We start from the raw sequence: 24,524 nt of genomic DNA, 5'->3' as shown, positions 1-24,524 counted from the left end.
GCTAAGCAGGGGATACACATACATGAATTGAGGCATGTTAGCTGTCTTTCAGAAACTTTGATGTGCCTAGAAAATGCTGATACACAATAAATGGTATCTGCTATTATGAATTTTAAGATAGTCACATGCCTTTTTATTAATTATTTAGCAATATCTTTGTTAAATAAATTGAACAAGTATCTTGTTATTATTATTAGACTCAGAGCTAATTTTTTATTTCCTGTGTTTTTTTTTTTTTTTTCTCGGATGATTGCACTCTGTGCTTGTATGATGCTTATTTAAAATATGTAACTGAATTAGGATTGTGAAACTTTAAAATAGACTTCAGATTTAGGTATATTAAATTGTCACTGAGGTAGAAAGGGGGTGTTCTAACAGATTGATTTGTCATTCTTCCTGCTTCTATCTATGAAACTATTTAGACTTATAAATGGCACTCCATTATAGCCAACATAAAGTATTGCCTTCATGTTAATGAACTTACAGTTGATATAAAGACTAGGTTTAGACCAAATTATTTATTTTGTGGAGATTGTTAGCATTAATTAATTGGTAAATAATATAAGAATTGTTCTATCCTTAAAAAATGATTGATTTACTTTTCAGAGAGAGTTTAGATAAAAATAAAAAACAACATTTGAGAAACATCTAGTCCAGCTGCTTAATACCAGCCCTTTTATGTAGATAGTGCATTGAAACTTGGAATTTCACAGGTGGATAAATGTAAACGGATAGTAGCTTATACTCAATTTTGTGTGCTTTTTGAGTCTTATGATGAATCTTTATTAATAAGAATTTTTACTTTAAAATGAAAGTTGGGCAGTTGAAAAGAGGCATTTATTTTTATATATTCACTAGTATTTGAGTAGATTGAATCAAATATCCTTTTGGACCTCTGTGTATAATATTCAGAACCTCATGGATGTCACAAGGGGCAGTTTACATCCTTAATTCCCTTTTCACTTTTTTTTTGGTACACTAGCATGGGTACATTCAGTGAAATACTTTGACTGTAGTACAATTTCAGTTTAAGTGTGAAAGCTATTTTGATAACTTTTTCAATTGTGAAGGGCAGAGTTGTGTTTTTTTAAGTAAATATTAAGTCCAGGCACTAGTACATGTATCCAGGGGATACAAAAAGTATTTAAATGAAAAATAAGATAATAAATACTAGCTGCAATTACTAAGTACTCACTCTTGTGTCAGGCATTATTCTAGTAACAGTCATAAAGAAAAGTACTGTAATCCTTCACAACTTTAAATTGTAAAGTTAGCTTACACTCTAATGCTTATGGTAAATTCTTGTGAATTCTGTATTTGGGGGATTTAAATGGTGGATTTTACTTCATTGGATATTAAAGGGCAGGACAGGTAGTTTATTAATGTATTGTGTATTTCTGTGTTTTATAGTTATGTCATGCTTTTCTTTAAATTGTAGTTTTAGCTAGCTTCAAATGTCTGCTCTTTGAATTTCTTCAGAAACTATTGTTATGTGTTTTAAGTGTGATGGGTTATGGTGTGATTGATTCTGATATTGATTCTTTTGAATTTGGCACGTCTGTCCTGTCAGGAATTAATTACTTTGCTATTTTCTGTGTTTGAACTGTAATTAAAACCCCTCATCCTATGTGTTCAGGTTTGATAGTAGTTAGATTTATCCAAAAAGGCAGTGAAAAAAGACAGTGATAGTCATTAGGTTTATCAAAAAAGACAATCATTAAAAAACAAATTTCATTCACATTCAGTAATACATATAATAAAGTTAGTTCAGATCTAAAAAAAAAACAAAAAAAAAACATACACACAGATAAAATTTAGGTTTTTGAATTTTAGCATGTAATTGTTAATTTGCCAGAGCGTTATGTATAGCACCTAGGACTTTTCTTTGAATATGGTTCCACTGATGAGATTTTTGTCCCATTGATATAACTTAGACTCAGTTTGTGTTATAAAAGATTTTTAGAATTTTAAGCTACTCTTAAAGCAGTTTGAGTGCTAAATTGTTCTAGATCTCTTTTCAGCTTAGATGTTTTACATTTCTTGTCTACAGTTGAGTAACAGCTTTTCATAGTGACTATTTGGTGGAGTTTTTAAAATACTTCATTTTCATGGAAACAATTACTCAAGTGTGATTGTTTTATATAATGTTTAATTAAACTATATATCTGCCAAATAGAGCTTCCCTGTTGGACCAACCACCTGCCAGTGCAGGAGACTCAGATTCTTTTCCTGGGTGGGAAGATCTCCTGGAGAAGGAAATGGCAACCCACTCCATGTATTCTTGCCTGATAAATCCATGAACAGAAGGAGCCTGGCAGAAGAGCCTGGACAGAAGGTCCACAGTTCTCAGAGTTGGAGATGACTTAGCGACTGAACAACAAAAACCTGCCCGATCCTGTCCCCAGTGAATATAGTTTAGTAGTGTTTGGAACGCTCTGCTGCTGCTGCTCAGTCGCTGCAGTGTGGCCGACTCCGCGCGACCCATAGACAGCAGCCCACCAGGCTCCCCCGTCCCTGGGATTCTCCAGGCAAGAACGCTGGAGTGGGTTGCCATTTCCTTCTCCAGTGTTTAAAAGTGAAAGTGAAGTCACTCAGTCATGTCCGACTCGTAGCGACCCCATGGACGGCAGCCTATCAGGCTCCTCCTTCCATGGGATTTTCCAGGCAAGAGTACTGGAGTGGGGTGCCTTCTCCGTGAAACAATTCTAGATAAGCATCAAACTCAGTTGAAAGGAGCTAGAGATAGGACCTTCTAGCATGAATGTTCATTGTGGAATAAGCGTTTGCTGTAGGTTTTTGAGCAGGAAAGATAAACGTGGATTCATTCAGCAAACTGATTGAGAGAGACTCTTCTTAAGTGTTGTGAGCACGTCCTGTCTTGGTGTCCTTTGGCACCCAAGGGATGGTGACATCATTTGACCTTAACTTGCTACCACGGCATTTTTATATTGCTTGTGTATGTTCTTCTTTCATAAGTCTATGAATTTGGTTCAGGGTGCTTGTAAGCACTTTGACCTTTAATCAGTTTCGAAGTAGTGGTTGTATCACTTATCTAATTAAATTTATATTAAAATTTTAAATATTAGTGAGTTGTATTACAAATAAAAAGAGTTAAAGCATTCTTTTAAGGAACTTGCTGGCCTCTGGACCCCAATTTAAATATTTTGCCTCAAAAAAAATATTTTGCCTCTTTAGAAACTTCTGTATCTAGTTTCAGTACACTCTGGAAAATAAGCAAATACTCAGAGTGATAATTTTCTGTCTTTTCTGTACAACATGTATAATGTTTACATTCTTAAGAAGCTTCTGTGGAAATATTCAGTACTAGGTGCCATTATCTTCTTGTTTTTTTCCCCACTCAGTAATGCATTTCCCAGTCCACCTGATCAAATCGATGGTTGTCTAGGAACATATACCTTGGATTACTCTAATGTATATTAAAAAAATAAATCGTTCATAACTTTGGGTACTTTGTTTAATAGGTTCCTCCAGACATCCTTTTCAGCCTCACTCAGGAGAGCTGTTGCCCTAAAAACACCTGCTTGGACATGATTAGAATGAAATTTATTAACTTAGAGGAGGGGTGGGAACCTTATTTGAATTGTTCTATATGTGGGGAATGAATTTTTTGTTTTTTTTGTTTTTAAGTTAGAATGTATTTTTCCAAAGACTCCTGCGTCTCCTTTTGGAGACATGGTCTCCTTTTGATTGGTATCATAACTGACTTTTACAGGGAAGGAAGTCATAATTACTCTTTTATTCCAGTTGCTTAGCTTAAGAGATGAATTAACAAACTGGAGCATGGTATAAGAAAATTGATTAGGATGGTAAGGAGATTTGAAATTCTGAATGAGCGGGATATCTCCAGGGACCAGAAGTATGTTAGCTTAAAGAAGAAAAAACTAGGGAGTCGGGGTACAGAGCTGTACATGTGGTCACTATCTTTGAGTAATTTAAGGCCTTTATGCAGAAGAGCTTCCCTGATACTTCAGTTGGTAAAGAATCTGGCTGCAATGCAGGAGACCCCAGTTCGATTCCTGGGTTGGGAAGATCCCCTGGAGAAGGGATAGGCTACCCACTCCAGTATTCTTGGGCTTCTGTTGTGACTCAGCTGATAAAGAATCCTCCTGCAATGTGGGACACCTGGGTTTGATCGCTGGGTTGGAAGGATGCCCTGGAGAAGGGAAAAGCTACCCACTCCAGTATTCTGACTTGGAGAACTCCATGGACTGTATAGTTCATGGGATCTCAAAGAGTTGGACAGGGCTGAGCCACTTTGACTTTCTCTGCAGAAGAGGTAATAGGTTTTATTCTGTAGTTCAGTTCAGCCACTCAGTCGTGTCTGACTCTTTGCGACCCCATGAACCGCAGCACACCAGGCCTCCCTGCCCATCACCAACTCATGGAGTCTACCCGAACTCATGTCCATTGAGTAGATGATGCCATCCCACCATCTTATCCTCTGTCGTCCCCTTCTCCTCCTGCCCTCAATCTTTCCCAGCATCAGGGTCTTTTCAGATGAGTCAGCTCTTCACATCAGGTGGCCAAAGTATTGGAGTTTCAGCTTCAGCATCAGTCCTTCCAATGAACACCCAGGACTGATCTCCTTTAGGATGGACTGGTTGGATCTTCTTGCAGTCCAAGGGACTCTCAAGAGTCTTCTCCAACACCACAGTTCAAAAGCATCAATTCTTCGGCACTCAGCTTTCTTTATAGTCCAACTCTCACATCCGTACATGATCACTGGAAAAACCATAGCCTTGACTAGACAGACCTTTGTTGCCAAAGTAATGCCTCTGCTTTCTAATACGCTGTCTGGGTTCTGTAGAGGGAGATACAAGACCAGGTATGGAAGTCATAGTGAAACATACACGTTTAGGAGAAGAAGAGGGATTTTTCTTGTAGTGTCAGATTCTAAAAATTCTTATTCTTGCCCCATTTTTTGGTTAAATTTTGCAAGATCTTTGATGGGGGAAGTAAGAAAGTCAGCAGAACTAATAATGTGGGAAGATGGGAAAACTTCCTTATTTCTCTCTTCAAGCCTTTATCTCTTAATGAATCTTGGTGGCTCTGACTTGGAACAGTTGTGTTCAGAGGTATTTCTATAAAAGAAATGGCTGGTGTCTAATAGAGTCTTGATATTTTTGAAATATGAGAAATTTGAAGTTTAAAAAAATTCCTCACATTTTCTAGAAATGTTTTTTCTTCAGTTAAAGAATACAGTGTGTGTATGTGTCAAATTTCATTTTGAAGGGAAAGAACTATTTTCCATTTTTTATGTTTACTTTTTAATTTTAAGTTTTATAAAAAAAATACTTGCACATAGTTTAAAAAGGCTTATAGTGAGCAACAGCAGTCACCTCTTCCCTTTCCCCGTTTCTGTTTATCATGGACAGTCTGTTCCCTTCTGTTTTTTACCTTTGTATTTCTAACTAACATGCTTAGAGCTTTTTTTTTTCTTCCCCCAACTTTGGCTTCTCTGTTCTGCGAGAGTGAAGATAAGGCTTTGGCTCTCTTAACACTCCTCTCACTTTTCATGTGTACTCTGCGTCTACTCCTTCAATAGACTGCACAGTTTTGGTTAAATCACTATTAAGTATTTACCTTATTGCATCATGTACATACTGTCTCAACTAAGTCCTATAGTATGTTACTATTATGTACATACTGTCTCAGCTAAATCCTATAGTATGTTACTATTATGTACATACTGTCTCAGCTAGGTCCTACAGTATGTTACTATTACATACGTACTGTCTCAGCTAAGTCCTACAGTATGTTACTACTACATTTTCTTTCTTATACAGACTTTTCTCCCTGAAGTTTATAATTGTCTAGGTTTCTTCATTTGCTTTGTTTTCCATGTGGATTTCATTAATATATCTCCACATAAAATTATCTCTGGCTGCGGTATGCACCTTTTTTATAGTATGATCAGATGTGTTAGATACTGGGTGCTTCTGTCATTTTGATTTGGAAATAATGGTCTCTAGGCCTGCTGTGCAGCTGTCGTCTTTGGACTTTCTTCTTCTACCTTCGTTCTGGAAATTCCCATCATGCTTAACCTATGTTGAAACCTCTTTTTCCAGGATCCCCACATTTCCGTTAGCCTCTGGATTAAAGGTTAATGGGAGATCAGTTTTGAGATCTGCATTGCTGAAAATGTCTTATTCTGCTGTCAGGTTAAAATTAATACTTTGTCTACATTCACAAAGGTGAAAATACCCTTGGAGTTTTTAAGACATTGTTTCATTGTCTTTAAACCTTCAGTATTGCTGTTGAGAAGTTTGATGCTATTCTTACTACTCATTCTCTGTGCCCCATTTTCCACTCCCTCTTTGGGAGTATATATAATCTTTCTATCCATGGTTGTTTTTCTAGTTCATAGATATTCTTTCTCCAGTTTTCTTTTTGGGGAGTAAAAAAGTCTGACTGTCATTCTAGGTGTCAGGTTGAGGGAGGGGACTGGGGACATAGAATCTATTATTGTTCAGTGTGTAGAGTCTCAGATAAGCCTCCAAGTTTTGGCATAATACCCAGTAGCAGTCCTCAGCTGTGCCAGAGTGTATTTTGTATAGGCTCTCCAGATTAGATAAGCAGTTAGATAGCATCACTGACTCAATGCACATGAATTTGAGCAAACTCTGAGAGGTCGGGGAGGATGGAGGAGCCTGGTGTGCTGCAGACTGCGGGGTCGCAGAGAGTCATACACGATTTAGCGGCTGACCTACAACCACCACCATTGCAGGTTAAACTGCCCTACCTGGGATTTGGTACGTGTGCGCGCTCAGTTGCTTCAGTCGTGTCTGACGCTTTGAGATCTTACAGACTGTAGCCCGCCAGGCTCCTCTGTCCATGGGATTCTCCAGGCAAGAATCCTGGAGTGGGTTGCCACGCCCTTCTCCAGGGGATCTTCCTGACCCAGGGATCAAACACGGATCTTCTGCATTGCAGGCAGATTCTTATCCGCTGAGCCACTGGGGAATAGTCTTTTGGAAGGAGGGAAATTGGAAATCTAATTTTGAGCCTACGTAAATCCCCCAACTTGTAACTTGATTGATTTTGTGACTCTTTTAAGGGTTCTGTGGTGGGAGTCCGTCTTCTAGTTGGCTTCTCCCACCTCTCCAGGAACTTCGTTTTAGCTTTCTTTACTCTGCATAGTCAGTTACTGCTGGTATTTATTTTCTATATTTTTGCTATGCCTTTGGGTTCCCTCCTTGTTTTCTGTTCCTCTCTTTGTGGTTTAATGACTTTTTATTCCTTTGCTATCTTTTCAGTAGGGTTTAGAGAGGTAGTCAAGACATTCTTGAGTTTTGTCCACTTTTAACAGGAATGCCTTAGGTTTAAATTGTTACCTGAGTAGTATTAGGTTCTTGCCCTAAATGTTACAAGGACCTTACAGTGTAGTGTTGCTGGCTTTTAAAAATAAAAACCCCAAATAGCAATTATGGTTTGCACCATGGGTGTGTGTGTGGGGGGGCGATGTGTGTCTGTGTATGTGTGTGTATTTTCACTGTTTTACAGTTGAGTTCCAGATAAACTAATATCTGGACTATCTAATATATACAGATCTTGGTATCAAAAGTCTGTAGATTTTTGGTAACCTGTTAAAGGCATCTTCTATTTGTTGTAGATTTTAAATGTATAATTTATATAATACAGAACATTTATATACAGTATTTTTGCTCCATAAGATTGGGATAGATTTAAATGTCAAATTGGCGTTCTTACTTAATGCCAATATTAACAAACCACTTAAATTTCCACAGCCTAATGAAATATTTGAACCAGCTTTTCCTCCAGCAGGAGAAAAGCAGTGAATAAAACTAGCTAAATAAGCTTTCTTACTTATTCATCCAGCACACATTGTTTTTTGAGTTGAACAAATGGCTATTTGCAAGATTGTTTGAGGCATAGTTAAGAGTAACATACTGGTGGACATATGGAATGAGTCACACCATCTGGTTGCAGTCATACCTGGGTGGTGGTCCTTAAAACTGAAACTCTTGGGGATCTGCATATGACTTAATTATGCTGCAAAAACATATTGGGCTCCACCAGTAGATGACTTTGAAACTTCTTGAAGCCAATTAAGTGGCAAACATGCTTTCAAAATATCAATACTGCTGTTATTAAATGAGTCACTATTTTTTTTTTTTTTGCACTAAACTGGAGACTTAAAATGTGTATTTTAGGATCCAGAATGGGTGGTACTTCAGTATTGGCACTGTAAAAATGATGTGGTTTATTTGCGTAACACTTTGATTCAATAGTTATGACTAATGTCATTACAGTAAAGTGTTTTATAAACGCTGGATTCACATGATAGCTAAACTTGGCTTAGCAAAAAACGGGGAACCAGCTTTTAGGAGTTTATCCTGAAAATAACTAGATATATTAATAATTCAGTTTTGGTTACTTGAGGATTTCATTCATTTAAATAAATAATCAGATTTGGTAGATGGAGAAGGGAAGGTGGTCTGCCAATGAAAAAATGTAGTTTGTGTGAAAATTGTGGTTACTGTAGATAGTAACATGGAATCTTAAGTTGGTATACATTAAAAGCAACTTTTTTGTTGTGTAATTCTCAAGAGTCTTAACATCTGTATAGATGCTTGTAACTACCACCACGAGCAGAACATGGAATGGTGCCTGCATGCCCAGTTGTGACCCTATGGACTGTAGCCCACCAGACTCCTCTGGGATTCTCCAGGAAAGAATACTAGAGTGGGCTGCCATGTCCTCTTCCAGGGGATCTTCCTGACTCAGGGATCAAACCTACATCTCTTATGTCTCCTGCATTGGGAGGCAGATTCTTTACCACTGTGTGTGTGTGAGTCTGACTCTTTGGGAACCCATGGACTATAGTCGCCTGTCGGGCTCCTCCGCGCACCACCCATATAGTTGCTGGGCACATTGCAAATTCCAATTTTGCTTTTTGGAACTTCGTGGAATTGTTTTTTTCCATATTTTTGATCTTCAGTTGGTTGAGTACCTGGATGTAGAATCCAGGGGCACAGAAGGCCAATTATACGTTTCTTTAGTGAAGATCTCCTGGGGGTAAACTTCAGTTTTTTAATATGAAATTATTATTTTGTCTTACACTTCAGAGATATTTTTGCTGGATTCACAACTGTTAATTTTTAGTTTTTTAAAAACTTCCTAAAGACCTTATTCCACTATTTTCTGGTTTTCACTGAGAAGTCTTTCCAGTCAGATTTCATTTCCTTTGTCTTTCTGATTGATTTTAAGGTGTTCTCTTTATCTTTGATATTTTACCCAAATGTTTCTAAGTATGAATTTTATTTGTGCTGATTTTAATAAGCTATGCTTCCTATATTTGTAGATGCATGACTTTCATTGGATCGTAAAAATCTCAGCTATTAGCTCTTTAATATTGCTTGTCCTTTGTTGTTTGGTTTCTTTCTTGCAAAAGCAAGAGTACTGATTGCACCTTTTAGTAGTGTCCCCCCACCCTGATTTTTTTTTTTTTTAATCCTTGTCTTTTCTATCTCCTTGTGCATTTGTGCTGCCTTCTGGGCTATTTCTTTCTGTTTTCTCATTCCCCAAATCTCTCTTCTGGTATGTTTAATTTGCTCTTTAACTAATTTGTTAAATTTTTGATTTCCACATTTATAAATTTTCATTTCTAAAAGTTCTGACTTTTAGATTTACCAGTTTATTCTGATAATTTCATATTTCCTGTTCATTTTTATTCCACCGTTTAACATTTCCCAAATGCTATGTTTACTTTATATTTTGTATTTGATAAATCCAGTAGCTAAAGTCATGGGAAGAGGTGGCATAAATCTGTTTTCTACTGTCTCAAGCTCAGTAGTGATTTGTTATTATGTGATGATTTTTATTGTAGTCTTATCTTTTATTGAACTTAATATTTCCAGATCCTCATAGCATAATTTATAAATTAGAAATGCATTTTTCTTGAGAGGATTTACATATTCTTCTGCTGGGATTTAGGGATACTGCCACCCTGAAGCTGCTTAATTCTTCATCCAAAATCTTGGGTTTAATAGGAATAGCTCAGGATTACCTCTCATTGTCTTGGCTATTGTTGTATCTGCCTTCTGAACAATACTGAATATTTTGTATAACATAGGCCACTCTTCTAGTTTCAGTTCACTTTTACTTTTAATCTTTGCTTTTTTTTTTTTGTGAAGGGGGAGTACTTTGAGATTTATTAGAAGTGTTAACAATTAGGATTTTTCTAGAAATATCAGCAATTAGGGTTTTTCTTCTTCTTCTTTTTTTTTTTTTTTTTAGTAGTCTATAAAGTTATCATCTTTTAGCAGAGGAACCTTTTCAAAAATGGCTGCCATACTGTTGTAAGTAGAAATTAATGAGATTAGATATGCAAAGTGCATGCCAGTCTAGAAACTTTATAGATATTAATTTCCTTCTGTCTTACTAAGTTTTTTTTCACCTCTTAGTTTGTATAAATGTGCTTAATAGCATATACATATATATTTTTCTGGACACTTGGCTTAATCTTTAAAGGATTTCTATTTTTTGTTATGCTGGAAATAGTAAATTTATGGGAAAATTAAAATTATTGTTTTATATTGTTGCAGGAAGGGGGACTCCTTCCAGGGCCCGAAACTGGGCTCTTGTCTAACACTCGGAAATGAATTGTCCGAGGAGACACATGCTGTCAAAGCAAGAGATTTTATTGGGAAAGGGCACCCAGGTGGAGAGCAGTAGGTAAGGGAACCCAGGAGAACTGCTCTGCCACGTGGCTCGCACTCTTGGATTTTATGGTGATGGGATTAGTTTCCGGGTGGCTTTGGCCAATCATTCTAATTCAGAGTCTTTCCTGGTGGTGCACGCATCGCTCAGCCAAGATGAATGCTAGCGAGAGGGATTCTGGGAAGTGGATGGACAGGCAGGGTCTCCTCTCTACCTTTCCTGAACTCTTCTGGCTAGTAGTGGCTTATTAGTTCCCTATTCCTTATCAGGATCTTCTGTCATAAAACAACTTATGCAAATAGTTACTGTGGTGCCTGGCCAGGGTGGGCAGTTTCAATCAGTGTGCTTCCCCTAACAGGTAGAGGCCAGGGATGCTGCCCTACATCCTATAGGGCACAGGGTGATGTGCCTCATGTGCCTCGTGGTGGTTCTCTGGCCTGAAATGTCAGTAGTGCCTGGTTTAGAGAAGTGCGTGCTCAGTTGCTTCAGGCATGTTCAACTCTTTTGTGACCCCATGAACTGAACCCACCGGGCTTCCCTGTCCATAAGCAAGAATACTGGAGGTGGTTGCCATTCCTTTCTCCAGGGGATCTTCCTGACCCAAGAATCGAACTCACAATTCCTTTTATTTCCTGCACTGGCAGGCAGGTTCTTTACAGCTAATGCCAGCTGGAGAGAAGTGAGGTGAATGTAAATTGTTGATGCTGGTAGCTGTATTTGGGAGGAGAGTTTTCCAGGTATTTTAGAAAAACTGAAAGATAGCCTTAAGAAGGAAAACTTCTTGCTTTTTTTTTTTTTTGGTAATTCTTCAGCACAGACATTTACATTCATAAAGTCAATACTAAAAGTACAAATTTTTTGACTACTACTAGTTAATTGAATTGTTTACTATTTTCTGCTGGTTTTTTTTCCCCCCAGTACAGAATAATACAAATTCACTGTGGAAAACTTGGAGAGAATAGAAAATTATATATAGGAAAAAAAATTCAATTCCATAATCTGTAAACAAAGACTATTAACATTTTGGAGTATTTAGTTTGTTTTCTTTGCAGATATTTTTAATATAGTTTTGAGAATATAGTTATACAGTTTGGCTCAGCAGTAAAGAGTCCCCCTGCCGCTGCAGGAGATGCAAGTTCTGTCCCTGGGTCCGGAAGATCCCCTGGAGTAAGAAATGGCAACCCACTCCAGTACTCTTGCCTTGAGAACCCCATGAACAGTATGAAAAGGCAAAAAGATAGGACACTGAAAGATGAGCTCCCCAGGTTGGTAGGTGCCCAGTATGCTACTGGAAAAGAGTGGAGAAATAACTCCAGAAAGAATGAAGAGACGGAGCCAAAGTGAAAACAACACCCAGTTGTGGATGTGACTGGTGGTGGAAGTAAAGTCTGATGCTGTAACGAACAATATTGCATAGGAACCTGGAATGTTCATGAATCAAGGTCCATGAATCAAGGTAAATTGCAAGTGGTCAAACAGGAGATGGCAAGAGTGAACATCAACAGTTTAGGAATCAGTGAACTAAAATAGACTGGAATGGGTGAGTTTAATTCCGATGGCCATTATATATACTACTATAGGCAAGAATCCCTTAGAAGAAATGGAGTAGCCCTCCTCGTCAACAAAAGTAGTACTTGGATGCAATCTCAAAAATGACGATGATCTCCATCGGTTTCTCTTCCATTAAATATCACACTAATCCAAGTCTATGCCCCAGCCACTAATGCCGAAGAAGCTGAAGTTGAATGGTTCTATGATGACCTATAAGACCTTCTTGAACTAACACCAAAAAAAGATGTCCTTTTCATCATACGGACTGGAATTCAAAAGTATGAAGTCAGGAGATACCTGGAATAACAGGCAAGTTTGGCCTTGGAGTACAAAATGAAGCAGGGCAAAGGCTAGCAGAGTTTTGCCACGAGAACTCACTGGTCATAGCAAACCCCTCTTCCAACAACACAAGAGATTACTCTACCCATGGCCGTCACCAGATGGTCAATACCAAAATCAGATTGATTATATTCTTTGCAGCTAAAGATGGAGAAGCTCTATACAGTCAGCAAACACAAGACTGGGAGCTGACTGTGGCTCATGTCATGAACCCCTTATTGCCAAATTCAGACTTAAATTGAAGAAAGTGGGGAAAACCACTAGACCATTCAGGTATGACCTAAATGAAATCCCTTACAGTTTAAGTGACAAATAGTTTCAAGGGATTAGATCTGATAGAGTGCCTGAAGAATTATGAACTGAGGTTCCTGACATTGTACAGAAGGCAGTGATCGAGACCATCCTCAAGAAAACAAAGTGCATAAAAAGGCAAAATGGTTGTCTGAGGAGGCCTTACAAATAGCTGAGAAAAGAAGACAAGCTAATGGCAAAGGAGAAAAGAAAAGATATACTGTTGTGAATGTAGAGTTCCAAAGACTAGCAAGGAGAGATAGGAAAGCCTTCCTCAGTGATCAATGCAAAGAAACAGAGGAAAACACATGCGAGGATGGACACAGTAAAGGACAGAAACTGTATGGGCCTAACAAGCAGAAGCTATTTAGGAAGGGGTGGTGAGACTCCAAAGAAGAGCTATACAAAAAAAGATCTTAATGACCCAGTTAACCACGATGGTGTGATCACTCACCTAGATCCAGACATTCTGGAGCAGGAAGTCAAGTGGGCCTTAGGAAGTATCACTATGAGCAAAGCTAGTGGAGGTGATGGGATTCCAGCTGAGCTATTTCAAATCCTGAAAGATGATGCTGTGGAAGTGCTGTGCTCAGCATGCCAGCAAATTTGGAAAACTCAGCACTGGCCACAGGACTGGAAAAGGTCAGTTTTCATTCGAATCTGAAAGAAGGGTAATGCTAAAGAATTTTCAAGCTACCACACAACTGCTGTCATCTCACACGCTAGCAAAGTAATGCTCAAAATTCTCCAAGCGAGGCTTCAAGAGTACGTGAACTGAGAACTTCCACATGTTCAAGCTGGGTTTAGAAAAGGCAGAGGAACCAGATGGAATTGCCAACATCCGCTGGATCATCGAAAAAGCAAGAAAGTTCCAGAAAAACATCTCCTTTTGCTTTATTGGCTATGCCAAAGCCTTTGACTATGTGGATCACAACAAACTGGAAATTCTTAAAGAGAAGGGAATACCAGACCACCTGACCTGCCTCCTGAGAAATCTGTATGCAGGTCAAGAAGCAACAGTTAGATCTGGACATGGAACAACGGACTGGTTCGAAACTGTGAAAAGGGTATGCTCAAAGCTGTATTTTTGTCACCCTGTTTATTTAACTTTTTTATGCAGAGTGCATCATGTGAAACGCCAGGCTGGGTGAAGCATAAGCTGGAATCAGGATTGCCGGGAGAAATATCAATAACTTCAGATATGCACATCAGTTCAGTTCAGTCGCTCAGTCGTGTCCGAGTCTTTGCGACCCCATGAACTGCAATATGCCAGGCTTCCCTGTCCATCACAAACTCCCGGAGCTTACTCAAATTCATGTCCATTGAGTTGGTGATGCCATCCAATCATCTCATCCTCTGTTGTCCCCTTCTCCTCCCGCCTTCAGTCACTCCCAGCTTCAGGGTCTTTTCCAGTGAATCAGTTCTTTGCATCAGGTGGCCAAAGTATTAGAGTTTCAGATTCTGCATCAGTCCTTCCCATGACTATTCAGGACTGATTTCCTTTAGGATGGACTGGTTGTATCTCCTTGCTGTCCAAGGGACTCTCAAGAGTCTTTTTCAACACCACAGTTCAAAAGCATCAATTGTTCAGTGCTCAGCCTTCTTTATGGTCCAACTCTCATATTAGTTTTACTTATTTCCATCAGTTTTATTTGTTTTCAACCTCAGCATTATCCTTAACAGAATAACAAAAAATTTAAGTATTATGGGATCATGCAATTCCCAGGTGACCCTAGTGGACAGGAACCCACCTGCCAATGCAGGAGATACAAGAGACACAGGTTCCCATCACTTCCTGGCAAATAGATGGGGAAACAATGGAAACAGTGTTACTGAGACTTTATTTTTGGGGCTCCAAAATCACTGCAGATGGTGACTGCAGCCATGAAATTAAAGATCCGTGCTCCTTGGAAGAAAAGCTATGACCAACATAGACAGCTTGTTAAATAGCAGAGATATTACTTTGCTGACAAAGGTGCGTCTAGTCAAAGCTATGGTTTTTGCAGTAGTCATGTATGGATGTGAGAGTTGGACTATAAAGAAAGGTGAGCACCAAAGAATTGATGCTTTTGAACTGTGCTGTTGGAGAAGACTCTTGAGAGTCCCTTGGACTGCAAGGAGATCCATCCAGTCCATCCTTAAGGAAATCAGTCCTGAATATTCATTGGAAGGACTGATGTTGAAGCTGAAACTCCAATATTTTGGCCACCTGATGCGAAGAGCTGACTCATCTGAAAAGACCCTGATGCCGGGAAAGATTGAGGGCAGGAGGGGAAGGGGACGACAGAGGATGAGATGGTTGGATGGCATCACCGACTCAATGGACATGGGTTTGGGTGGACTCCGGGAGTTGGTGATGGACAGGGAGGCCTGGCATGCTGCGGTTCATGGGGTCGTGAAGAGTTGGACACGACTGAGCGACTGAACTGAAATGAACTGAATGTTATGGTTTTGTTTCATAAGTGCAAATTTTTGTTCACTTAAAGTTAATTAATATGAATACCTTCTTTATGCAAAAATTGACTCTGTGGTGTGGTAGAGCCTTGATGGAGTAAGCTATACAGTGCAGTGCTTTCTTGAGAGTGCATCTGTATAACATAACTTTAAAAGAGTCAGGGGCTTCCCTTGTTTGATGATTTGAGAGTAGAGGGATAAAATTCGTTACTCCCTACTTTCTTATATAAAACATACACACTCTCGTAGTAGTGTTGTGGCATTACCTTGTTAGAAAGTTATGCCTTTGCATTTTTAAAAAAAACAGGATAGTGTAAGGGAGGTGGGAGCGGAGAGGGTTGGCTGGAACAAGGAGGAAGTATTAGGGAATAAGGAGAGACAAAGTTGCTAAGTGTGAGGGAGAGAGCAGGGGAATTTGAGAGAACAATAATAAGTTAATTCCTTTTAAAACTGTTTTGGAACAAGATAGGATACAAATAAATATAAATGAATAAGCTGTGAAAGTGATGAAGTTAGTCTTATTTTCATAATACAGGTGAATTGAAAAACAAAATGTCCTGCTTTACAGGAGTAGTAATGACTTTTCTAAATTTTCATTTTTGGAAATTTAGATATCTTTAAAGCATTATATAATTTGTGATCACTAGTTGTAAAGATACTTAAAGTAATTATACGGTGGTTGTTTCTTCATAGTTAAGTTTCAGAGTTTTACTAGGATGAAATGGCTGTGTTTCAATTTGTCCTACTTGTGCAATATTCATTTCTGTATTTTATGACTTACCAAGAGCTGAAAGAAAAATAATTTATTAGTTTAAAGCTTAAAGCAAAACAACAAAATCCAACTATTGTTTCTCCACCTTGAAATGTGAAGCAGATAAAGTGCAACGTGATTTAATTCAGAGTGTGAACTGAAATATGTGCCTTCTATGTCTGACAGAAGGGAGAGAAAGAAGCAGCAGTGTATAAAAATTGAGCTTCTGTTAATTCAGCATCATTATGTTAAAATATTTTGTATTTCTAGAACAATATGTACCATATTTAATTATTCAGAAATGTTTCTAGAATATTTTTGAAAGATTTTTTTGTTACTTTGCATCATTGTTAACTCTCACTTAATTATCATGGTTGATTGCAAAATGAGTATGGCAAATTCTATAAAACTATTGATCTGCCCTAGAACCTGTATTTCAAGTGAAGTCTTTGTCAGAGGATATGACTCCAAACTATTTGATGAATCTGTATAGATATCTTGTTACTTTGCATAGATTATTTAACTCCTCATTCTTGTGGGTAGAGTAGGCCACTATGTGGTAGTTGGACAGAATACAAGTAGTTCTTACTCTCTCTGAGTGCATCTCTATTTAGTTTTTCATGTGCATGATAAAATGTAAAGAAACTTAAAAGTCCTCTTAAGGCCACATAAACAGAAAAGATTTCAAAGTGGTGAAGGACCTTAAAAGTATTCATATATATTCAGGTATTTCTTGAATCCCATCATGTCCCTTTAATTTCCTCTTGATCACTTAGGGCCTCCGGAGGTGGTTGAAGATGTTCTTCATTATCAACCCTTAATTGAATTGATGGAGAGATGGAACTTTTTTCTTATCCATCAATACCTTCAAGGTTCCTTGGATTAGTTTTCAGTTTCTTAAGTCAGTCTGAGAGATGGTAGCTATTTGATTTGAGTATTTGTATAATTCCGTATCTGACATATCATCATCACTTTCTTAGAAAATAAGAAAATATTTAAATAGTAACTTTTGAATTCTTTACCATTGAGCCTATCATATATATATATAAATTATTCTCCTTCCACCAGACTTACACTAAAGCAGTATTTGTGTTCCCAATAAGCTAATGTATTACAGGTACTGTATATTTCTAACTAACTGGTTACTTGAATTTATCTTTAAATAAATTAGTGTCAGTCTGAACAAATTCACCTGATATACCTGTTGTGGGGATTAATAGTTTAAAATATTTTTAAATTAGCTTATAGCATAAAAACAGTTCTGAGTTTAAATGTGCCAATTAAAATGTTTTTCGTTGACATAATTTTTGAAATACTGTAGTTTGTAATGGTATTTTCTTTTATCTTTTAGGCGAGGGTTAAATCCACCACACAGGGTGAAATCCATCTCCATGACAACATTCACACAACAGGAAATTGAATTCCTTCAAAAACATGGAAATGAAGTAAGTGTTTCAGTCCTTTTAAAAAATTTGAGTTGTTCAGAATGATAAGAAATTTTCACTGTCTAAAAAAGGTATTTTTGTATTCTGTATTCAGGTGTTTCAGAATGTACTCATCTAGCAGTGTATTTAGATTTAATGTCTACTACATAAATACTTTACCTTAAACCTGAGATGAAACCTATATTTAAGCTTTGTCAGTATTGAATGTAAAAGGCGTTTTTAGAGGACATCTAGTATTGGAGTAACTTAGTTTTGGCTTTAAATGACAAAAAGGAAGAAAGAGAATTAACATAGTAGTACTGTAGTAAACTTTTGTTAGGCTCTTGTATGATCGGCTTTCACTTGAGGGTCCCCTCCTTCCTTTTTACATTTTTAACTTTAGATGTATATGTGATGCTTAATGTTGAGCTGCTTCCCTGGTAGCTCAGCTGGTAAAGAATCTGCCTGCAATGCAGGAGACTCCAGTTCAATTGCTGGGTTGGGAAGATGCCCTGGAGGGGGGCATGGTAACCTACTCCAGTATTCTTACCTGGAGAATCCCCGTGGGCAGAGGAGCCTGGCGTGCTTCAGTCCATGGGGTCGCAAAGAGTTGGACAGGACTGAGCGAATAAGCACACAGCACAGCAGGGTTAAGTAGGTGCTCAGGAGGGAGGCGATCAGTAGTTCTGAGTGGGCAGCCTAGCAGCATGAGGAACCCAACAGTCAAGTCAAGGTTTGTAGGGGAGCCTTTTCTCTCTACTCTGCTTTAATGGGCTCCCAGGAATTCTGTTCTCTTCGCTTGCTTTCTTGTTTTAGTTTCATGTTTTGCTGTTATTAAGAGTGGTGGTCTGCTATTTAAAACAAATACAAAAAACTGTAAAATTAACAGAAAGCCAGCATGTTTTATAATCTTGGGGCATGGATGAACCAGTCAACCCGATTGATTAGTAATTGCCATTATTTAATAAGACAGTTTAATCACTTCCTAGAAAGGAAGTATTACTTTAGTTGTACTACAGTGGTTGTATGTTTTGTTTTTTGCATGTTTTTGATAATAGAAAAGAAGTCTTCAAATTTTATTAGTTACAGTCTTCTTTTTCACCTCAGAAGATGTATGCAAGCATTTTGTACGTGGCTTCTTTTTTTCTCTAACACTTCTATAGTAATGTCTTAAACTTGCTTTCCAACTTTTGATGCATGTGTGTATTTGGTTCTAAAGTAGTAAAGATTATGAAATATTTTTTAATACATGATTTAGAGAAGTAGCACACATTTTTAAGTTTCCAAATTTTGCCAATAAAAAATTATCTTGAGTAATCAAGTTCTATATTACAGGAAAATCTGAAGCAAGATGAAAAGGCAGAGGTGTGTAATGACAGTAAGTGTAGAAATGTATTTCGATTAAAAGACAATTTGAACAGTTTGTATAAAGTTTGAGATTAGCCTACCAGTGCAAATTTTAAATTAGTTTCTTAGAAATTGGCCTTGAAAAAAAAAAAGAATTTGGCCTTGAATACAAAATTTTAGACATCAGAATGGAGTCAGGAATGAAAGAATATCATCTGTTCTTATGCTAAAAATCTAATAACAGATACAATTATAGTAGTAGAACTCTAAAGGTAACAAACAATCCATTGGAGAAGTAAGTAAAAAACATTCAAACCTGTCAATAGATAAGATTTGGTGGAAATTGGTCCTAAAATACTACAACTGAAGGACCCTTTAAAAAATTTTTGTTTCTGAAATTGTGGTGAGTACACTTAATGTGGGATTTACTCTTTTAAAATATTTTCAAGTGTAAAATGTGGTATTGTTAGCTATAGGCAAAGTGTTAGGAACTTACTCACCTTGCATAACTAAACTTCATTGCCAGTGAATAGCAGCCACCATTCTACTTTCTGCTTCGGTGGGTTTGACTGTTTTAGGTGTCTCATCTTAAAGGGAGTCATGCAGTATTTGCTCTTCTGTGACTGGCTTATTTTACTTGGCATAATGTTCACGAGGTTTATGTTGCTTATGATAGGATTTCTGAAGGAATAGTTTTTATAACTGTAATATCAAGATAAATTTAGAAAATATGAAAGGAAATCTTAGGTAACTCTTTATATCAAATAGTGGAAACAATACAAACAATAGAGATGACTGGAATGGCTTTATGAATTTTAAGTTCTAAAAAGAGTCATGCAAATTAATAGTCCCTTTAAAGCCCTCACTGTTAGTCGCTGTGCTACTACTTGGATACAGTAGGCTTAGAGCTCATGGTCTAGGTAGGAGATGGATACATAACAGACAATCGTGACCCTGTGTTAGGTAGTTAATGATGACAATAAGAATGTTTAGAAGTAATGTGGAAAGGAGAGAATTGGGAAGATTTCATGGAGGAGGCGAAGTATTTGCCGACTTTTGACGGTGACTAGGACTTAGGCTAGCAGGAAAAGATTCTACAGGCAGAGTAAACAGTGCACAAAGAGAAATTTCCAACAGTTTTTACTGCTAGAAAGTTTACCAACTACTTAATTACTTGTTAAGGGAGACAAACATACTTTCTTGTGTCCCTAAAGACATCTTATGACCAAAACATTGGAGTAGGTATACTTAATTCCTTACACTATTAGCAGAATTTCCATTCTTAAAAGTTTTATGAGGTGTGTAGAAGGTGAGGATTGGTATTATGAAATGCAGGATGATTGATGCAGCTTGGTAAAAAATTGTATAGACTTTAAGTGCAAGTGCCTAATTATCAGTTTATCTTATACACTTAAATCTTAAGTATAACATGCATAGGGAAAAGTATGCAGATGTTTATTTTTTATTTCAAATTATGTTGCCATATTTGAACAGTGTGTTAAGTCTCCATTGTCTGGAAAGGAACATACTCAGTCATGTAAATGTTGGGTTAAAAGAAGGTATTGTCATATGTCTAGTGAATGAGTGGGTTCATGTCTGAAGTTAAAAGATCAAAATGTATATTAACTGGCAGAAGTCTTGGATCTTCTACCCCCACAAGAGAGTTTTAACGTTCTGAGGGGCTTGTTGGTTGTCACTGTTTGCAGCAGGCAAGCACCATGGTTGCTGGATGACTCATAAGGTGTTGATTCCTAAATCATCCTGTATTCCACATTCTTTGACTTTTCCCCCAGACATTTGTATGTGGCAGAAACCTTTTTACAGTCAATGTGCATGTAAATCTGTTTTATATGCTTTCATTATAGTTGTGAACAACTTACTGTCAGAGAAAGTCATGCTGCCAAGTCTAGAATCAAGTGTGGGAGGGGACCACGAGTTACAGGGCAGAGGGCTTGGACAGAGGAAGCCATTCATTGACACCATCAGTGCAGTGACTTAATGCACTTGTATATCTGGGAAAGATTTCACTTTTCATTCAGAACTTAAGAATTGTCCACTGTTTTTGGCACATCACATAATGCTTTCTTTTGTATCATATGTTGTTTTAAAAAAATCTTTAGTGGTTTACTCCATATGTCCTCTTTTATGGTGTTGTGGGTCAATCAGAGGAATTTCACTATTGGATTAACTTCTGATTATCAAACTTAATGGAAAGAAGACTGGGTACTGGTGCTATATCGCTAACTCAGTAAAAGGAAAATGTAGGAATAATTTTATTTTGAGCCATACAGTTTTTTTTTTTTCTTAGTAATAAATTAATCTCCCTAATTACATTTCAGGACTGAGTAAAAGGGTTACTGCTGATGCTTCACAGGCATGCACTCTACATGTAGAAATAAAATCATGTGTTGATTGACAGTATTTGGTCATCTTTATGCTAGATTCAAAACATAACCCCCAAACCAGAAACTAAAGCTTTTAAAAAAAATCCTTCCAAAGTGGTAGACCTATAAGGTAAGTTGTGCTTTTCCCTAGTCAATATGCATGATCGACTCATTCTTCATTCCTGAAGCAGAGATTTATTAATCACCTATTGTTGTGTCCGGGATTGTCTTTGGGTACTGGGGTACTGCCTGTGATTCCTGCCCTTATGTAAAGTTTTCAGTCTAGTGGGGGACAGAGTGACAATAAAAATCTTTTTTTTCTCCCCAGTTCTATTTTTGGGTAAGAGTGAGAAAGGGCTTCAGTTTAGAATTGTAGATGCTTGGGATTATGGAGACAGTATTTTTTTTTTAAGATGTTATACTTTGGCTTAAATAGGCCTTATTTTATGAGACAGCACTTCAGGCCTTTTGGGTAGTTGAATTGCATCTTTGGGAAAGATTGGAGCTATTTTATAATCAGAAATAAGCACTGCCACAAAGAAAAAGTATTCTGATATCTTAAAAACATTTTAAATTTCAAATTCACGTGCTGTGACAATTTTGCTGGAATATTCAGGTATCATTTTATGATATTAGACTCAATCTGTTATGATGTTAAACAGGACACTACTGGTTATTTCCTAAATCATCTTGTCTTATAACCTGTAATAAGTCATGGTCACTCTCAGTACAGAATAGTGGACTCTGTAAAGTAGAAGGCCAATATCTGAAAGAGCCTGCAGGCCATTGTCACAGTAAAGACAGTGAACTTTTGAATGAATCCTGAATCAGGGCATGGAACTATTATGTAGCTTCAAAGTGTTACATTCATTTAAGTTTGATTAAAAACCAGATGATCTATCCCAAACTGCAACTCTGTACAGAAATTGATAAAATTTGGACTAAACTTGTTAAGTTTACTTGAACTTCAGTGGTCTTGTGCAGAAAAGATTGGATTTAAACTTGGAGGGTTGAGAACATTGGTCAGATTACCTCTGAGCCTCAATTTCTACAAGTGTAAAATAGTGACAATATCTTACTGTAGAAGGGTGGAATGCTTTGAGTTTAAGCAACCATGATAGTTCCCAGCATACTTCTTGTAGAATAATATTCAAATGTTTATTGAATCAGAACCTGAGGTAGTAGAAGTTACAGGAGGGTTAACAATTTTTTTTTTTTTTTCACTTCTTGCTCACAGTGGTTTTTTGGAGGATTTTTTCAGTTTTCTTAGAATCTGGTAGTATATCAGTTACATTAATATTTAGGTTGAGTATTTAAACTCTTGGAGCATTTTAACTATATGCTGAGCCTAAATAATATTAGTAAAATTTGGTAATTATTTTAGTAATGGCATATTAAATATCTTTATTGAGTGGCAGAATTAAGTTACATCTTCATTACTCCAGGGTTTACTCCTAACTGCCTGTGCGGAGGTTGGCACAAATAGTAAATATTGTAGGTTTTGTAGGTCAACTGCCTATAGTATATTCTTGCTTGAAAACAAACTTTTTTTTTTTTAAAGTAGCCCTTTAAATATTTATAAACCAAATTATCAAGGGCAGTACAAAAACAGGCCAGTGGCCCAATTTGATCTGCAGTTGGTTGATTGAAGACTCCTGACCTATGAAATTCCAGTTCTCATTGTAAATCCTTTTATAACCTTGCTTCTTTTCCTAGTTAACTTTCTTCATTATCAATAGAAATGTTTAAACCCCAGTGATTTCTGGTTTGTTTCTTACATATGCTGTTCATATCCCAGTTTTTTCGACATCTTGCTCAAATTGTTCATTTGTCATTCATCTGTTCCAAGACCTATTGGTTTTTACCCTTCCATCAAGTCTTTCAGGAGTATTTTAGCACACAGGGACCAAACTACCCCTTCATGCTTTAAACTTTTATAAAAATATATTTGACTATAAGATTTTACACAGGTTTTTAATTTTTTTTTGCTCTCACAGTTTCTTCTATATTGATCTTACTACCCTCAAAACATAAAGACATTTCCATGGCATAATCTTAAATACTGTATCATTATACCTAGGCTGTGAGAATGTGTGTGTGTGTATATGTATTATTTTAATTTTTATAAAAATTCCTGGGCTTTATTCCATCGGAGATTCTGACCCTGGGTGTGGGATATAGGAGTGTCTGCTTTTTCAGCCAGAAGCCCCATGTGATTGTGTTGCTGATGCTGTCGACCATCTTTTGAGACAACCAGTATGATAACTGAAGGTTCCATTGAGTCTGGACTCAGAATAATCTGCAGTCAAGTTTCAGCACCACCGATTGATAAGCCTTGTTACAGCCTGAGGGAAGTGCGTTTCCCTGAACTTCATTTTACTTTGCACTCATGGGAAGCACCTGTCCTGCCTATTTCATGAGGTTGATTTGAAAGTAGTACATGTGAAAACATTTTGAAAACCAATGTACTATGTAGATAAAAGATGTCAGTTTAAGTGCAAATACACTTTCTTATTGATTTCTAAGCTCAGGGTGGGGTGGGGGGGTACCATGTAGGAAAATGATGTGCTTTGAACTGAATTCAGTTAGTTTAGTGTAGGCAGGTTTTTGCAGAACTGTAGTCAATATGATGGTATTGATCAGTATGGAAAGATAATTCAGTAATAATATAACATTTCAAACAATTTTAGACTAAAAATATGGAATTATTTGGGAGAATGGCTTTCTAGTGAGATACTTGAGGTTTAAAACCATCCAGCTAAAATATTGAAACACATGCTATTATTTAATAGGCTTTTTTTTTTTTTTTTCAGTTTCTACATATTTGTGAAGAAACATTTTAAATCTGGCTTCTATTTTAAAAGAAATGCGAGGTGTTAAGAGTTTCTTAAAATTCTGAATCAAATCGGTAGTGACATAGTAATCTTTAAATATTCATGGTGCATTCTTCGGTATTAGTTGTTGGCTTTCAGAGAAATATCTAATACTAATTAACAAAAAGAATGTAGGAAATGTTATTATTTGTCTTGTACATACTGTAACATGTGGATTTTTTGAATGATTACTGAAAACCCAAAGGGTATTGTAGAAGGAGATTGATAATAGTTTATGTAACTACTCTGAGCATTTATTTAGCTTTTTATTGCTTTGGTATCCAAGGTCATATTATTTATTTGCTTCTAACTGTTTGCTTCAGTCATTCTCACTTCCTGTCATCTGTCTCCCAGCTTTTCTTGTTTATTTCTTTTTTGCCATAAATGTTACTTAAAAAAAGGAAAC

The 24,524-nt window shown here is 37.1% G+C and overlaps 1 protein-coding gene across 8 annotated transcripts in view; it reads left to right on the top strand.

Moving 5' to 3' along the window:
• AGFG1 (ArfGAP with FG repeats 1) overlaps window positions 1-24,524 on the top strand; it is a 74,043-nt gene that overhangs the window by 4,966 nt on the left and 44,553 nt on the right. For all 8 annotated transcript variants that reach the window (XM_043444792.1, XM_043444791.1, XM_043444789.1 and 5 more), the window contains exon 2: window positions 17,442-17,535. In XM_043444792.1, coding sequence (XP_043300727.1) covers window positions 17,442-17,535 — 94 coding nt within the window. The remainder of the gene's footprint in view (window positions 1-17,441; window positions 17,536-24,524) is intronic.

This window comes from Cervus canadensis, chromosome 24 (genome assembly GCF_019320065.1).
Source record: "Cervus canadensis isolate Bull #8, Minnesota chromosome 24, ASM1932006v1, whole genome shotgun sequence".
NCBI classification, from domain to species: domain Eukaryota; kingdom Metazoa; phylum Chordata; class Mammalia; order Artiodactyla; family Cervidae; genus Cervus; species Cervus canadensis.
The sequence above is the reverse complement of the archived record's forward strand: the minus strand, read 5'-3'. Positions and strand labels throughout refer to the sequence as shown.